General features: G+C 51.0%; 1 protein-coding gene across 2 annotated transcripts; it reads left to right on the forward strand.

Annotated features, from left to right (window-relative positions):
* Nucleotides 1-10: 10 nt before the first annotated feature.
* Nucleotides 11-16,599, forward strand: TMEM53 (transmembrane protein 53). 2 transcript variants are annotated; one of them, XM_008151216.3, is made up of 3 exons: nucleotides 11-173; nucleotides 11,950-12,071; nucleotides 15,882-16,599. In XM_008151216.3, exons 1-3 carry the CDS (start codon nucleotides 113-115, stop codon nucleotides 16,533-16,535), a joined length of 837 nt encoding a protein of 278 aa, XP_008149438.3. In that variant the 5' UTR covers nucleotides 11-112; the 3' UTR covers nucleotides 16,536-16,599. The 2 variants fall into 2 exon arrangements, with proteins under 2 accessions (XP_008149438.3, XP_028015958.1); XM_028160157.2 differs by lacking the exon at nucleotides 11,950-12,071 and having other exon boundaries at nucleotides 18-173.
* The last annotated feature ends 1,357 nt before the right edge of the window (nucleotides 16,600-17,956 follow it).

The raw sequence follows: 17,956 nt of genomic DNA on the forward strand, positions 1-17,956 counted from the left end.
TTGGGCGAGGTGGGTGGTGATTGGGCAGTGTCCAGGAGGCGCCCGGGTGAGGTGCGAGCGCGCGAGCGGGAGTTCCGGCGGCAGGCCCGTGCTGAGGGCCGGCACCGTCACCATGTCCTCGGCTGAGCTGGACTACATCATTGAGATCCCGGATCAGCCCTGCCGGAGCCGGGGTATGGAATGAGGGTTGGTCCCGTCATGGGGAGGGGACCTAACGAGTCTGTGGGTCGCTAGCGCAGCTGTGGCCCCGCCCCTCGCAGCCCCGCCCCCTCGCGGCCAGCCCCCTCGCAGGGTCCCGCTGGTCTCGGACTCGGAATGGGTCAGAGAGCTCCGCCCCCTTGTAAGCCCCGCCCCCGGGCACTCAACCTGTCGGAGCCTCTTCCCTTCCCTGCGTCCTCTGCTCTTCGGGGCCCTTTTTTTGTCTTTTCAATCGGAGTGTTAAAGGCCACGCTCTTGTCTTTCTCCTGGTAGCTGAAGGCGGGGAGGGCAGGGGCCCTTCTGATTCCTTTGTTTGGGGTCGGGCTTCCCACGTCTAGCCTTTCTGGTTCCGCCCACTATTTCCCCCCCCCCCCCCCCCCCGGGGACTTCGCGGAAGCCCGGGACACACAACCCTCATCCCTCCCTCCTCTCTACTCTCAACTGCTGTGGTTAACAGAGCAGCCCCTGCCCCCTGCCGCCAGATTGAAGTCGGTTCACATCCTGATTCCTCCCTTTAGTAGCTGGATGCCCTTTGGCAGGCAACCCCCTCTAAACCTCAGTTTCCTCTTCTGCAAAACGGGCATACCGGTAGTAACCTCCCTCAGAGGGTTGTTGGTTGCACAACTGAGGTTGTTTGTGTTGAGGACCCAGCATAGTGCCTGGAATGGAGTGAGTTTAGTGATTAGCATTCTTCTTCTCCCTATAGTCATCTCATTAAAGAAAGGTGTGTGGGAGGCTCCCTAAAATGAGTAGCTTGTGGAGTAGGCCTGGGTCCTTGGCAGTGTGAGTAGGATTAGGGGCCCAGAGAATGGAAGGTTGGGCCCTGACTGGGAATTACGGTGGAGGAGCCTTGGAGTACATGCCAGCCTAAGTCCAGCATGTCTCTCCCCTGCATCGCTCCACATCGCCTTCACGCCTCCAGTCTCCCTGCCACAGCTCAGCCTCATAGGCAGAGGTTTGATCTTATCACTGCTCCGTGTAAAACCCTTCATTGGCTCCTTATTGCCCTCAGGATAAATCAAGTCCAGATTCCTTAACACGGCTTTCAAAGTCCTTCATAATTTATCAGCCCCTGCTTGCCTCTTTGGTCACCATGTCCTTCCACTGTTCAATTTGAGTTTTATGTTCTGGCAACCGAACTGCTTGTGATTCTCCACACACTTCTTGCTTCTGCTGTTTCCTGTGTCTGGAATGCCCTTTCCCCTCTGCTGCCCCACACTGCTCCACCACTTTGTCCGGCTCATCATTTAAGGCTTAGCTCAGATGATGCTTCCCTCAGGAGAGACTTCCTAGACCCCTCCCGTAGCTTCTTGTGTTCCTTGGTTGGGCTCTGAGAGAGGAGGGCAGCCGCCGGGCTCCCACAGAACAAATGGCTCTAGACCAGCTGTATTTCCCTAGAGCGGGGCTCAGGGAAACCTGATCTGTTGGCTTAGGGCTCTTGGGCTAATACAGTGGTCGGCAAACTCATTAGTCAACAGAGCCGAATATCAACAGTACAACGATTAAAATTTCTTTTGAGAGCCAAATTTTTTAAACTTAAACTTCTTCTAACGCCACTTCTTCAAAGTAGACTCGCCCAGGCCGTGGTATTTTGTGGAAGAGCCACACTCAAGGGGCCAAAGAGCCGCATGTGGCTTTCGAGCCGCGGTTTGCGGACCACGGGGCTAATAGATGTAAAAGTGCTTTTGGGAAGTTTCGGCATCAGGGGGAGATGAAGCCAGTTAATATTCTTGTCCTTGGAGAGCCTCTGCTGCATGGCCAGGAAGGCAGAAGTTCTCTCTCAGCCCAGGTGGCAGCCTGGTGGTCTTGGTTAGTATTTCAGATCTACCTCTTCCTGGGTCTGTGGCTTGGCAAGTAGTTGAACCTCTCCGAGCCTCAGATTTCTCCACTGTAAAATGGGAATAATAATAATTATTGGGATTGTGAGGGTTAACAAGATAGGGACTGGATGTGTGTGCCTGACACGTTGTTGGTGTATTTTCTCTGCTTGTGGCTCCCCTCACTGCTTGAGGAGACTGGGTCCTAGAATTGAAAGAAATCTCAGGGGGCCCTTTTGTTCTGCATCCTCCTGCTAGCGTGAGGGCGTTCTGTGGCTACCAGACCCTTCCCTGACAGCTTTCTCCCAAACATCCTGGCCTGTTGGAGGCAACTGGGATTGTTAGAAAGCCCTTCCCTTTCTTGACCCACAATAGGCCTTCCTGCCATTTCCTTTCAGTTCAGCATTTTCTGTGTCCTGGCCATGTGCTAGTTGCTGGTGCCTCAGAAGTGACTCATACACAGACTCCCTTTAGAGAGCTGTGGTTTCGGGAAGGGGTGAGGTTTATAAGCAGCTGGTTTCACAATGATGTAAGTGGAAGGCTAGAGGGTCGTGGTGGGTACAACAGTAATTTCCTCTCTCAAGAGGACAGCTTCATGCCTTCCTCAAATTTCTTCTCCAAGAGAAATACCTCCAGGGCCTTCCGCTGTCCCTTCTCTGATGTAGTTCTAACAACCTCCTTATTGCTCCTCTGGACTGGCTTTAGTTCATCGTGCCTTTCTCTCAAAGTGCATACCCCAGAGCTGAGCTGGAGGTTGTAGGAATTCTCAGAAAGAGGAAACAGCACTGTGATCCCCTGAATCCATTTGCTTCCCATCTGCAGAGAGCTCCCCTCCAGGCTGACATGGCTTCACACAGTGACAGTCTTTGGGGACCCCAGAGATTGTCCTCCAAATTTCGCATTTACTGTTTAATGGTGGAGAAGTATATAGGACAGTCATATTTGGTTTCTGGAATTGCTTTCCCCCCATATTTGAACATCAAACCGCAGAGCCCAGCACTGCAGTGAGTTGACAGAGAGGTGAGCAGCTGCTGCTGGCACATCAGTTAGCAGGAAGGCAGCTGCAGACCCGGGGTCATTCAGAGCCCAGGCTGGGCAGGCTGGCTCAGATCCCTCCTGGGAATCCCACCACAGGTATACATGGCTGCCCATGCCGAGGGGAGTCAGTCTGGTCCTTTACTGAAGCCGTTCCCTTGACCTGGAATCTCTACAACCCACCCCTCTTCTTCTCTGACCAGTGATCCCCTGCACCTCCTAATACCCCATTTTCATCTCATTTCCTTGGGGAAATACCTTGTCCCAGGTTATCCCAGATTTCAACTCAGGAGCCTCACTCCTAAGCTTTTGCATCAGCTTTCAGTTGCTATTAGGAAATGTTGCTTGAATACAGTTCCATTTCTAGGAAACAATTAAGGACATGCACAAAGAAAGAGGTGTCCAGTAAAGTATCTTTATAATAGCAAAAAAACTGGAAACATCATGTCTAATAATGGGAGATTGGTCACCATAAATTATATTCTATAGCTGCTCTGCAGCCACTAAAAAGAATGGTGTAGAAATATATAAACTGACAGGGAGAGATGTTCACAATATATTGCTAAATCGAAGAAAGCAGATTACAAAACAGTATGATTCCAATTTTATTAGATATTCATTTTCTCCTTTTCTACAATGAGCATGCTTTTCTCCTGAAGTAATAATAATAATTTTGATTTATTGAACTCTTTCTCTATGCCAGGAGCCTTGCTAGGCCCTTTATAGTCATTTTCCTACTTAATCCTTTGCATTATTATCCCCATTTCACAGATAAGGAAATGAGAGCTTAGAGAACTTGCTCAAGATCTCCTTCCTAGTTATTAGTGGCAGAGCCAGAGATTTGAACCCAGTTATTGTTTTATATATTATGTACCCTTAGGTACTATGCTACTCTCCTATGCTGTTATTTCAGGAAGTTAAAAAAAAGTAAATTTAAAATAAAGTAATTTGGTTTAAATATAGGAACTCTGAGACTCTAAAAAAATATTTCTGGGCAGGAGACAATTTGGGTGTCCTTTTATTCTTCACATTTAACAAAGAAAACAGAGGTTCTTTGTGTTTTGATTCTGGCTTACAGATAAAAAGCACATGTTGTGCCACAGACTCTTATGCCTTGTCAGCCCTTCCCTTTGTCATGGCCGTATGCCCCTGGGGTGTGCACAATCTAATTTATGCTTCAGTTTTATGACTTGAACTGTTGTACAATATATGTATCTGTAATTCCTGTATTATTGCTGTCAGTGTTGTTTTGTTGAGAAATTCTAGAGGACAGGGAGCCTGTGAGATTAAATTGTTTTGTGTGGTGCGCGGAAAGTGCCAGGGTTGAAAGGAATACTTCTGCCAGGCTTGATCTCTGTCATTTCTCAACTGCTTTGGCTCTCTGAAACACCCTCCCCCCATTTTAAAAAATAACATTTTAACGCTTATTGCAAAAGTGATACGTACTCATTTTAGAATATGGGTAAAAAATATCATGAAAAAACAGTTGCCTCTAGTCCCCGAAATAATTGCTATTAATCTTTGATGTATTTTTCTGTGCATATATGTTTGTGTGTGTGTGTGTATACATATATATATATATATGCATATATACAAATATAAATATATGTGTATTCTGTTGTTTATATTGCTTTTCTTTTCTTTTTTTAAAAATATATTTTATTGATTTTTCACAGAGAGGAAGGGAGAGGGATAGAGAGCTAGAAACATCAATGAGAGAGAAACATCCACCAGCTGCCTCCTGCACGCCCCCCACCGGGGATGTGCCCGCAACCAATGTACATGCCCTTGACCGGAATCAAACCTGGAACCTTCCAGTCTGCAGACCGACGCTCTCTCCACTGAGCCAAACCGGTTTTGGCTTATATTGCTTTTCAACTTGCTTTTTCACTTAATGTATTTTCCTTTTTTAAATAATAGCATTATTGAGATATAATTCATGTACCATAACATTTACCCTTTTAATATGTACAATTCATTGGCTTTCACAGAATTGTGCAGCCATCACCATTGTCTAATTCCAGAACATGTTCAGCACCTCAACAAGAAACCCTGTACCCATTAATACTCCCCCATTTCCCCCTCCCTTTAGCTGCTATCAACCGCTGATCTACTTTCTGTCAATGGGTTTGCCTGTTCCGGACATTTCATATAAACGAAATCATGCAATATATGGTCTTGTGGCTGGCTTCTTTCACTTGGCATTTGTTTTCAAAGTTCATCCATGTTATAGCATGTATCAGTACTTCATTCCTGTTATGACCAAATAGTATTTCATTGTATGGATATCACATTTTGTTTATCCATTTATAGGTGATAGACATTTGAATTACTTCCCTTTTGGCTATATTATAAAAAGCCAGTGCTGTAACGCCGTAACGACCAAATGACCGGTCACCATGAAGTGCTTGGAGCACCTCTCTGTCCCTCCCCCGTGGCCCACAGGCTCTGATCGCAGCAAGGCTGGTGGCTGGTGGGCGGACGGGTGGGTGCAGTGAGGTGGGCGCGGTGAGGCGTGGGCAGGTGGGTGGGGCCGCGCGATTTCGTGCGCTGGGCCTCTAGTTATGAATAATGCTCTTATGAACATTTGTGTACAGGTATTTTTGTACTGTATTTTTGTTGACATATGTTTTCACTTCTCTTGGGGGTGTAAACCTAGGAGTGGAAGTGCTGGGTCATACGGTAACTCTATGTTTAATTTTTTTGAGGAACTGCCAAACTTTTTTTCAAAGTGGCTGCACCTTTTTACATTCTCACCAGCAGTATATGAGGGTCCTGACCTCTTCATATCCTCACCAGCCCTTTTACTATCTGACTTTTTAAATTTTTATTAATCTTCACCCAAGGGATGAGGATATTTTTTCCATTGATCCTTAGAGAGAGTGAAAGGGAGGGGTAGAGAGAGAGAGAAACATCAATGTGAGAGACATGTCGATTGGTTGCCTCCCACACACGTTCCAACTGGGGGGTGAGGATCAAATCTGCAACCCAGGTATATGCCCTTGACTGGGAATCAAACCTGAGACCCTTCGGTGTGCAGGCCAACACTCTAACCATTAAGCACACTGGCCAAGGCACTATCTGACTTTTTTATTATAACCATCATAGAGGGTATAAGATGGTATCTCATTGTGGTTTTGATTTTAATTTTTCTCATGCTTAAGATGTTGAGCATCTTTTCATGTGCTATTGGCCTTTCATATGTCTTTTTTTTTTTTTTATATGTCTTTGGAGAAGTGTTTCTTCAAGTCCTTTGCCCATTTTAAAATTAGGTTATTTGTCTTTTTATTGTTGAATTGTTAAGAGGTTTTACTATATCCTGATACAAGCCCCTTGTCAGATACATGATTTGCAAATATTTTCTCCCATTCTGTGGATTTTGTTGTTGTTAATTCTCACCTGAGCATATTTCTCCATTGATTTTAGAGAGAGTGGAAGGGAGGAGGAGAGAGAGAGAGAGAAAGAAACACTCACATCGATTGGTTGCCTCCCTCAGGGGGATCCAGCCAGCAACCAAAGTATGTGTCCCTGACTGGAATTGAACCAGGGACCCTTCAGTCCGTGGATCAACGCTCTATTCACTGAGCCAAACTGATTTGGCTAAGATTTTTTTCCCCACTTTTTGATGGTGTCGTTTGAAATACAAAAGTTCAATTTAGATGAAGTCCCAATTTATCTGCTTTCTTTTATTCTTTTTTTAAATTTAATATATTTTATTGAGTTTTTACAGAGAGGAAAGGAGAGGGACAGAGAGCCAGAAACATCGATGAGAGAGAAACATCGACCAGCTGCCTCCTGCACACCCCCCACCGGGGATGTGCCCGCAACCAATGTACATGCCCCTGACCGGAATCGAACCTGGGACCCTTCAGTCCGCAGACCGATGCTCTATCCACTGAGCCAAACCGGTCTCAGCTTTCTTTTATTCTTTATACTTTTGTTCATGTCTAAGAAACCGTTGCCTTATCCAAGGTCACAAAGATGTACTCCTATATCTATATTTTTTAACTAAAAGAGTTGACCATTTTATTTTCACTTTTCACAATACAAACGAGAACTGCTTGTTTTGGTCCCACCACTCCCCTCTCTTAGAGGGGGTGACTTTTCCTTATCACGATGTTAGAAAACACCCAGAGTCGCAGCACCATGATCTCCGGGGAAGTAGAACAAGTAATAGAAACCGATAGAAAGTGGCTCCCTCTCTCCTTATCTGTCTGGTCGAGTCATTCCGGGCTGAGTCATTCGGGGCCGAGCGGGCACCATCATGGGACGGGAGGGAGGTCTCATCCTTGGGGGCCCAGGCGTCCTTGGCATGTGCTCTCCCCTGGGCGGCCCCATTTCAGGAGCAGGTCCCACTGGCACCATCCCAGGAGGAGCAGGACCCATCATTGGCATCATGGAAGGGCCCCCCCCCCTGTGGGGTGCTGAAAGGCTGCGGGGAGGTGGGATGGTCACCCCTGCAGGAGGAGGAGCAGAGCGGATTAGGAGGTGTCTCCTTGCGGAAATGCTGCGGTGGTTTGGTCAGTCAGGCTCTGAGCCAGCTCTTCCATCCATTTCTGAGAGTAGGTTTTCACACTCTCTGTTTCCTGCCACTGCCGTGCCTTTCTCCAAGTCGGACAGTCAGAGTGAGGTGTGGATCGCAGTCACAGTAAAGCTTAAGCATGATGTTCCGCAGGCCCTTGGCCACTCCGTGACTGCGTCGCCGGAAAGGACGCACACAGCCTGCCAGTGCCAATCTGCTCCCATATTTTATCCTAAGTTTTATCTCTTGCATGTTGTGTCTGTGATCTGCTTAACATTTTATTAAATATTTCCATGAAACATTTTGCTTTCTTAGAAGTGGAATTACCAAGTCAGATATTGTATATTTTTGAGACTTTTGATACTTTCGTTCCAAAATTGTGACTCTCTCTCTTCTCCCTGTCATTTCCCTCCCCGTCCTCCTGCCTCCCGCTGCTCGGTTCGGGTCTTTGCCATCTCTTGCCTTGCATGATACAGTAGTCTCCTGCCTAAGGAGTTCCTAAGGGACACTTTCAGGGCGGTGAGGAGTGCAGTGGCCTAGTGATGGTGGGTGCTGTGACAGTGCCGAGGAGGGCCATCTAACCCCTCTGGTGATTGGGGATGGGGGGGAAGGGGATGGGGAGGGCATCAAGGGGGGCTTCCTGGAAGTGAACAGTGAGCTGCTCAGAAGGTGGAGTGGGCATCAGCAAAGCATAAACATGGAGCATCAGCATCAGCCGGGGAGCGAGGAGCTTGTGCGAGGTCCTGGAGACGGAGGCAGTGTGGCGCGGCGGTCCAGGGATGGACGCTGGCTCTGCCACTTTGGCTGCATGTTCTTGCAGAGGGACTTAGCCCTCTCTGTGCTTCAGTTTTCTCACCTGTAAGATGGAGACCATAGCTAACAGCAGTAGCTCACTCATAGGATGGCTGCAGGCCCAAATGAGGCAGCAAATGGTGAGGTTCTGGCTGGTGTGAACAGTCCCCTGAGGAGGTCAGAGTTGGACCTGTTCGTGTACAGAGGCAGCTGCGTGTACAGGCTTGGAGCTGAGCCATATAAATCGGTTGGGACTGGGGCCTTGGGTTTTGTTACCCGGGGCAGGCTGAGAAAGTGGTTATAAGCTGGTCTCCAGACCACTTGGGTTTGGGCTCCTGCTTCACTGCTTAGTTGTGTAATTTTGAGCAGGTTATTTACTATCTCCATGGCTTAGTTTTTCATCTGTAAAATGAGAATAATAACAGTTTCTTGTTCATAGGATTGTTGTGAAGACAAAGTGAGTTGATAGGTAAAGTGCTTGGAATACTGCTTGGCACATAATGCTCTTTTTGCTGTTATTGTTTTTCTCTGTAATGGGAAAGCGGGGGGGAGGGTAGGAGCTGGAAGGAAATGTGGACTTCAGAGAGTTTTATGGTTTAGGAACAAGGCGGCCATGGTCAGCCTGGAGTGTAGGCAGGAGGCTGAGCCAGTGCCTGTGTTCAGTGCCTGAGGGGAGTGGCTGGAGGCCGAGAGATGTCGCAGGGGGAGGGGAGGGGAACAGGGGCTCCCACAAGACTGTAGGAATCATGATCCCGATGTGGCCATAAATAGCAATAGCCATCGCAGTTACTTTTATGACTGGAAGGGGCAATGGGTAGCAAGGAGAATGCCAGCGCTCTCCTTGGATCCACCCTTCACAGCCACGTGTTCCTGCAGCACGAGTGCCTGAATGTGCCAGCTACAGAGCTGGGCGCTGGGGGGGTGGAGATGAGCACGGCATACCCGGTTCCTGCCTTCACGGAGCCTGCTGGCTACGACATTAAACAAGTAATTGTGGAGGTCGTTAATCAGTACAGACTGGATCATGCCGTTCCCCCAGTTCCTGAGTCTTCACTCGTTCTCTGCTGCTGTGGAATAAAGTCCCGACTCCTGAGCCTGGTGTGAAGGCCCTCAGGACTGGGCCCCAGTCCCACTCTTGGCAGCTCTCCTGACCATTGGTGCTGCTCCCTCACCTCGGCAGCTAGCCCCCGGGACTGCTGGCTGTGCCCCAGACCGATTGTAACGTCTCCGTAGCCCCTGCCCCCTGCCCCTGGCATGCTCCCGCTAGTCCTTCGAGGCCCGAACAGCAAATGCGTCTTCCTTTGGGAGGCCTTTCCTGGTCACTGTCACTCTCAGCCGTGCTCCCAGAGCACCTTGGGCTTTCTGGATTACAGCACTTCATGTATAGAATCCAAAGGGGCCGCGTGACTCTAGGGGGAGGAGGTCGTGCCAAAGGCTCTTGAGTTAAGAGTGGGCACAGAAAGTAGGGCACGGGGAGGAGAATGTGTTGGGGAGTGGGAGGTGCCTGCAGGTGTGTGGCTCAGCGGGCAGCCTTGAGTGCCTGGCAGGAGTGGAGGGACCAGCTTCCCCCTGTAGGACCATGACAGAAAGCTGGGGCTCTGGGAGTAGGCAGTGTATTCATGGTGTTCACATGCTGAGTTTCTTCATGGAGAGGCGTATCTGGGGGAGAGCCATTCCTTCGTGAGTCGGTGAAGCCCAGGTGGCCAGTGCAACCTGCACTGGAGCAAAATGGAGTTAGAAATCCCAGCTGTTGGAGAAGGGGCAAGTCCGAGGCCCAGCAGCAGCTGTCTGAACCTTCCCCTCCGGGGAATGCGCCATCCCTGCTGGCTGGGTGGCCTTAACTCTGGGCGGCTCCAGGGTATGTGACTTCCCTTGGCTGCCTGCTCTATTTGAGAAAATTCCAAAGCCCTTTGCTGGTGTCTTAGTGGTGGCCCACGGAGGGGACCCTTTTAGGCTGGGGAGGGGAGCCTCTGCTCAGACAGCTGCACAGAAGGAAGGGAGCCCCCTGGGGTAGGTCTCAGGAACCCAGCTGCTGGGTCTCGGAGATTCAAAGGCAGATCCGAACCAGAGCTGCTCTGGCAGCGGACAGGGGGACACCGAGCCCAGTAAGGAGTGAGGATATTCAGAGAGGCCTGAGTGAGAGCTGTGGAGGGCTGGCAGGCATCAGCAAGGGACCGAGGCGCTGGCGGCTCCTGCTGCAGGCTGAGTTGCAACCCAGCCTGGGATCCCCGTGGGTGCAGGCAGTTAATCTCCGAAGGCTGGAGTCACCCCTGCTGGAGAGCAGGAACATTGAACTTTTCAATCACATTAATTTCCACAGGAAATTGTTGTCTTCCTTTTGTCCAAAGGTTAGTGATTTATATTTACCATCCTCTTAACTAGCCTTGAAATTTACTGTTGCCAGGTCACCACCGGCCTCCATAAATCTCAGGGTGGCAGCTGAACATAGCCAAGTGGCTTGATCCTTGGAAGGGCACAGCCCAGTCCTTTCGGGAGGGCGGATAACTAGCAGTCCCTGCACAGAAGTCCCCCTGAGGAGGTGGCACTCCCGTGGCGGGGGAAACGAGATGGGTTCTGACTAACCGGGTAGCAGGGAGGCCTCTGCAGTAGCAGATACAGAGCAGACAGCTGGCTTGTGCCTCACCCATCACTGGAGGAGGCGTGCTTCTAGTTATGACAGAGCTGGTGGATGGGGAGCAGGGGCCTGTGTGACCTTAGGCAAGGAACCTAACCACTCTGTGCCTCAATTGACTCATCTGTAATAATATTCCTCTGAGTGTTGTTATGAGGTTAAACCTCATTAAATATCAGCTAATATTCTCTGGCAAGACAGGGAGGTAGTTTGGAATGGGCCTCGGAGTCGGTCTGCTCCCCCTCTCTGCTTACACTGTGCCACCATTTCTCTTTTTAAGACCCTCTTCTTCCAGCTGTTTGTGTAGTTAGAACAGGGGCTGGTAAACTTTTTCTGTAAAGGACCAACAAGTATTTTATGCTCTGTGAACCACAGGGTCTTTGTTGCAACTACTCAGCTCTGCTGTGTTATCATGAAAACAGCCATACACAAGAAGTAAATGAATGTGGCTGTGTTCCAATAAAACTTTATTTGTGGACCCTCACATTTACATTCCTTACAATTTTCATGTGTCACAAAATATTCCTCTTCTTTTGAATTTTAAAAACCATTTAAAAACGTAAAAAGTATTTTTATTTTTAGCTCATAGGTCATACAAAAACAGACCATGGCTGGCTTTGGCCTATGCTTGTAGTTTGCCGGCCCCTGGATTAGAAGGTGAAGTTGCATGGAGAAAGTATTCACCTTTCTCACCTGGGCTGTGTCTCTGAGTCACTAAAGAAAGCCTCAGGTGGGTTTTTCCTATGACCCTGTAGTGCCTGCCTCCTGAGAGGCCACCTGACCAGCGGGCAGAGGAGGGAGCCTGTGGGAAAATGAGACACAGGGGCTGGCCAGTGCCTGGGCCTGCTGCCTTCTGTTCCCTGCCTGCAGCCAGAGGGGTGCTGACTCTGGATTGGCCAGTCACTCCCACCCCCACCCCCACTCCAGTACTGATAGTAACCTGTCTGTTTCAGAGAACAGCCCGAGCCAAGGTGGGAAGGAGGCGGGGACTCGACAGCCTTTGGTGATTCTCTTGGGCTGGGGTGGCTGCACCGACAAGAACCTTGCCAAGTACAGCGCCATCTACCACAAAAGGGTGAGTACTGCAGGCAGCGGACAGAGCTTGCTGAGGCCCCGCTCTGGGCTGCAGCGAAGATAGGAACAGGCCTGTGAGGAAGATGCGGGGGTCATGGGTCTTTGGTAGGTTTATCCCCTCTTTGCTGCCAGCTCTGTGGCCTGGTCTGTCTCCTTCAGCCCTCTGACCTGCTTCCCCTTCCTCCCTCCCCATCCCCTACAGTGGACAGCCCAGTGATGTGCTCCCAGTAGTGGAGTCGCCCAGACCTCAAGTTTCTGTTGGCTGATACTGCCTATCTGGGCAGCAGGAACCTGGGCTGGTGTGCTGGGCATAATGTGTTGCAGTGTCAGGACCTTGAGTTGGTGGTGCCAGTGGAGGGAAGTTGATGGATCAGGGAGCTTGTTAGGAGGTGGAATGGTAGATTAGTGAGCAATGGGGTGTGGGCACAGGGATAGGGAGGGGTCCAGGGTAATGCCAGGGTTCTGGCTGCGGCAGTTCTTGAGTAGAGGGCGGTGTTTTTGAGACAAGGATTCCTGAGGAGAAGCCAAAGGTCCTGGGTGGATGAGCTTCCCCCAGGGAGTATGTGGAAGGCAAGGAGAAGAGGGCCTAAGACAGCTCTGAGGAGCCCAGAGTTAAAGGAGTGGGAGATGGAGAAGGTCCTACGAGGAGAGGAGGGGTGGCCAAAGAGGGACAAGAAAAACCAGGAAAGTTTGGGAATCACAGTCTTTGGGAAGCGGCCACTGTAGAGGGGGAGCGGAAAGATGTTATGGAGGCGGAGGCCCGGGGAGAACGGGAGGGAGCAGAGCTGGGGAAGGCAGAGGGCTGAGGTGGCAGGGCCAGTGGAGGGGTCGTCTGGGAAAGGGAGGGGAGCCTTCACCCGGTAGCTGGGAGGACAGGATGGTTCGGAGAAAACTCCAAACTCCTAACACTTTATTATTTAAAAGAAAATAAAAACACCCTATTCTACCACCTAGCGATTACCTCTGTTTACATGTTAGTATATATCCTTTCAGCTTTTCTCTCTGTGTCTGTTTCTTTACCTAAATGAGATCTATTGACTATGCTATTTTACAGCCTGCTTTTTTTCAGATTTTGATCTCCACCTTCTCATGTTAATAAATTTTCATCTCATCTAGTTTCCAGTCTACATTCAGATTCTCTAATAGTCCCCGAAGTGTCCTTTATAGCTGATTTGCCCAAATCAGAATCTAATTGAGGATCACCCATTGCATCTAATTCCTTGACCTTCTTTTAAATCTAGAACAGTTTTCATGACAACTTATTGAAGAGCCCGGGCTACCAAAGAATCCATCTAGGAGTGTGTGATCCCAAATGCTGCTGGGAGGGAAGTACGAGGGGACCGAAAGCCGTCATGGGTTAGACCAGTGGTCAGCAAACCGCGGCTCGCGAGCCACATGCGGCTCTTTGGCCCCTTGAGTGTTCTAACGCCACTTCTTCAAAATAGACTCGCCCAGGCCGAAAACCGACTTCTGCGCATGGGCCACGAAGTTTCAATCGCACTGTACGTGCGCGCCCGCATGTGGTATTTTGTGGAAGAGCCACACTCAAGGGGCCAAAGAGCTGCATGTGGCTCGTGAGCCGCGGTTTGCCGACCACTGGGTTAGACCCTTCGGCAGAAGATGATGACCTTCACAAGAGCAGTGCAGTCGTCATATCGGAGCCAGTGGAAGGGAAGTGGTGGAGACGAGGGTGGCTGTCAGAATTTGTTTAGGAGCGTGAAGAAAAGGTGGGATGGAGTTAGAGGGGAACATGGTGTAAAGCAGAAGCTTTTTTTTTTTTTAAATGAGATTAGTCTGTGCAGGAATCTAGGGAGAGAAAGAGCCTGAAATACAGGAGAGAGTGGTGAGGAGTGACAGAGCAGGGCCTTGTCCTGGGACTGAGCACGTGCAGAGATGGAAAGACGGTTGGCTTCGGGGGAGAGAGAAGAGACTGACAGGTCCTTGGTGCAGGGACTTCCAGGAGCATCTGACGGGGGAGGCGGCAGCAGAGATGCCAGGCACCTTGGAAGCTCCCAGTGAAGCCCAGACCTGTGGGCACAGGGAAGCTCGGGGTGTGGGGGGAATTCCCAGGGCGAGCTCTGTGTGAATCACAGGGGAGGTAGAGGTAGAGGGACGCCATGTGTGCCCTCAAAGATGGTGTTCACAGGAATTGCTGAGGTTATGTCCGAACCGACAGGTAGTTCTGCACGTGAATGCTCCTGGGGAGGAGTGCGTGTGCGTGTGCGCTCCCTCGTTAGTGCGCCGTGAACGTGTGTGCTCGCCAGTGGGATATGCGCTTGTGGGTGTGTGTTGGCAGCTGCGCCACCCTAGTGAGTGGTGGGCGCCTTGGCTGTCTGCACCCGTGGGGGGTGTGGTGGACGGGCTTTGTTTAGTCCGGGAGTCACGTGTGTGGTAGTGAGGTGGGATGTGCTCGCATTTGTGGGCAATGCTGTGTGTGGGTTGGGGGTGGGTGGGAAGACATTTCACATCCTCCTGGGGAGTGAGAACAGAGCACTCTGTGAAATTTCCATAGCTAAGGGGCCAGGTGGCGTCAGGACCCCCTCCGATGCCAGGGCTTTGGTAAGAGCAGTGCCAGGAGCAGTTGGGGCAAATGTCAGATTGCAGGGAGGAAGTCAAGAATTTACTTTGTACCAGGTGCTGTTTGGGGCACTTGAGATACACTTTTTCATTTAATTTTGACCATAACCCTAAGAGATGGATGGAGACACAGACTCAGGAAGATGAAGTCCATATTGTTAATAAGTGGTGCCAGGAATTGAACCCAGCCCTGTCTGACCCTAGAGCCAGCCTAACTCTGAGGCCCTTAACAAAGGGCCCTTAGTCTCTAGAACAAGTTAATGAGAGGGGATTAGGACTCAGGCCTGGAGACTTGGTCCATGTCTTGAGGGGTACATCAACCTAGAGAGAATTTGGCTCAGATTTTAGAATTTGAGGAACAATAGTGCTTACTATACATGGAATTTCAGGGCAAGTGGGAGGAGTGATCCCAGGCCTTGGAACCAGACAGATTTGAGTGCCAGGCACCTGTTGCCAGAAAGTATGGCCTGCTCTCAGGGCCCTGTAGGAAGGTAGCAGTGGCGAGACTGATCTGATGTGGGTCTGGCTCATGAGTGGCCTCTGGTGGTCAAGGCTGGGGCCTGCAGGCTGTGTCTCCTGTTGGGTCTTACCGGCTACCTCCTTGTGCCTGGGAGGTAGACACAGTGCAGAGGGGAGGTAGACACAGTGCAGAAGGGGATGTAGACACAGTACAGAGGGGAGGTAGACACAGTGCAGAGGGGAGGTAGACACAGTGCAGAAGGGAGGTAGACACAGTGCAGAGGGGAGGTAGACACAGTGCAGAGGGGAGGTAGACACAGTGCAGAAGGGAGGTAGACACAGTGCAGAGGGGAGGTAGACACAGTGCAGAGGGGAGGTAGACACAGTGCAGAGGGGAGGTAGACACAGTGCAGAGGGGAGGTACAGCAACAGGGTGTGGCCAGGCAGCAAGCTGAGTAGATGAGGGTGCAAGATCATGAGTGGGAGGGAGACAAAGTGGACCAGAGTGAGGAGACTTCCTTCTGCTCAGCCCAGATGTCTCCAAAGCATGCTCTGGGCTCCAGGCCTCACATACCATCCCGGCTGAGGGGGCTTGGCCAATGTGAAGTGATTATTCTTCAGCCTTCCACTCTGGAAGGCACTGTGTCTGTGAGCGGTGAGCTGGGCCCAGCTGCAGCAGGGCCTGGAGCACTGCTAGGCTTCTGGGCTTGTGGAAGTTGGAGCCGCTGGACCCCTCTGACCTTAGCTTCTACCCCCCCACCCTATCCCTCCACAGGGCTGCATTGTGATCCGATACACAGCCCCGTGGCACATGGTCTTCTTCTCCGAGTCCCTGGGCATCCCTTCACTTCGTGTTTTGGCCCAGAAGCTACTTGAGCTCCTCTTTGATTACGAGATTGAGAAGGAGCCCCTACTCTTCCACGTCTTCAGCAACGCCGGGGTCATGCTGTACCGATACGTGCTGGAGCTCCTGCAGACCCATCGGCGCTTCTGCCACCTGCGTGTGGTGGGCACCATCTTTGACAGCGGTCCTGGTGATAGCAACCTGGTGGGGGCCCTGCGGGCCCTGGCGGCCATCCTGGAGCACCGGCCTGCTGCGCTGCGCCTGCTGCTCCTGGTGGCCTTCGCCCTGGTGGCAGGCCTCTTCCATGTCCTGCTCGCTCCACTCACTGCCCTCTTCCATACCCACTTCTATGACAGGCTACTCGACGCAGCCTCTCGCTGGCCCGAGCTCTACCTGTACTCAAGGGCTGATGAAGTGGTCCTAGCCAGGGATGTGGAACGCATGGTGGAGGCACGCCTGGCACACCAGGTCCTGGTGCGCTCTGTGGACTTCGTGTCATCTGCACATGTCAGCCACCTCCGTGACTACCCTACTTACTACACGAGCCTCTGCGTCAACTTCATGCGCAGCTGTGTCCACTGCTGAGGTCCTTGTCCCACCCACCTAACCTCTGCTCCAGAAATAAATGCCTGACACCCCTCACAACCTGTATCCATGGATGGGGTCCTCTTCTGGTTCAACTCCCTTCAGCCCTTTGGGACTTCGTGGTCTCCCAAGTAGAGAATTCCTTTGGGCCCTGCCCTGGGAGACTGGTGGTCTGCTTACCCCAGGATCCTAGGTAGGGGCGGTAGTGCCTGGGCATGTCTCTGCAGGAGCCTGACAGCGTTGTATTTGGAGAAGTGTAGCAGTCAGGCTGCTGATTCCTGTGGCGTTTCGGCTGTTAGGATTAACCAACTGGGGGTGGGGGGGTTGATAATGAGCCCCAGGATTATTCTCTGATTCCTTGAATGGAAAGTGAGCTTTGTGAGGAGGTGCCAGAGGGTAGGATCGGGCAGGGGCAGGGACTGTGATCTCTGTTCCAAGGCCCCAGAAAGGCAAAGTCCCACAGCATGAAGCACCATTCCTATGGATCTCACTTGGCAGTTCACGCAGACTTCTCTGCCCTCGCTGCCAGGGAGTCTGAGGTAGAAGTCAGATGGAGAGGTGAGGATGCAGTGGTGGCGGGCCTGCCCAGGTCCACACTTTGCCAGGAAGCCACTGGGTCCAGGAAAGCTGCAAAGTGTGTGTGTAATGGGCAGATGGAGTGGGGAGCAGAGCGAAGACAGCAGCACCCCTATGGGAGCTGGGGCAGGTGGTCAGGAGCCCTGAAGACCAGAGCCAGGGCAAGGGCCATTTGGCTGAAATAAACTCCCTCATCTCCTTGAGGGAGTCCCCCTTGGATTCTCTCTGGGCAGGAGTGGTGCCTTTAGTCTTAGAGTTCTGTATCACCTATCATGTTACAAGTCACTGCTGCACAATGCTGGTACATAGTAGGTATTCAATAAATATTCGTTGATTGAATGAGCTTACTGTGGTGATCAAGGGACTTGGGGGGCAGTGATGAGATTTGAAAGTTTGACAGGAAGTGAAGGTGGCTGGGAAAGCTCTGGGTGGGAGCTGAGCCCTGATATTCTCAGGCTGATGGGCTGAGGGACTCAGCGAGTTCTACTTGCATCATGTCCGTTCTCTGGGACCTCTGGAACTGCTGGCAGCGGAGCCCTGTGCTGTGGCTGCATTCCTAGCCATGGCCAACAGGTGGCAGTGCTGACTATGCCATGAGATGGAGCTCAAGAATCCTACAGCAGGGTGAGCTTCAGGCCCTTGCTTAGGGTTAATGTCCCCTATTAGAGGGCATATGCCCCCAGGGTGGGAGTCATCAGCCCTCAAGGACCTACTGAGTCCCAGGCAGGGAGAGGGGAGAGTTGAGCCCTGAAAGGAGCCAGCCTGATGGAACTAGGCATTGCCCATTGTCTTCCAAACCTTAACCATCACTGTGGTTGTTCCACCTGGACAGGCCATACGTTTCC

The sequence above is a fragment of the Eptesicus fuscus genome, chromosome 9, assembly GCF_027574615.1.
Source record: "Eptesicus fuscus isolate TK198812 chromosome 9, DD_ASM_mEF_20220401, whole genome shotgun sequence".
Lineage (NCBI taxonomy): Eukaryota > Metazoa > Chordata > Mammalia > Chiroptera > Vespertilionidae > Eptesicus > Eptesicus fuscus.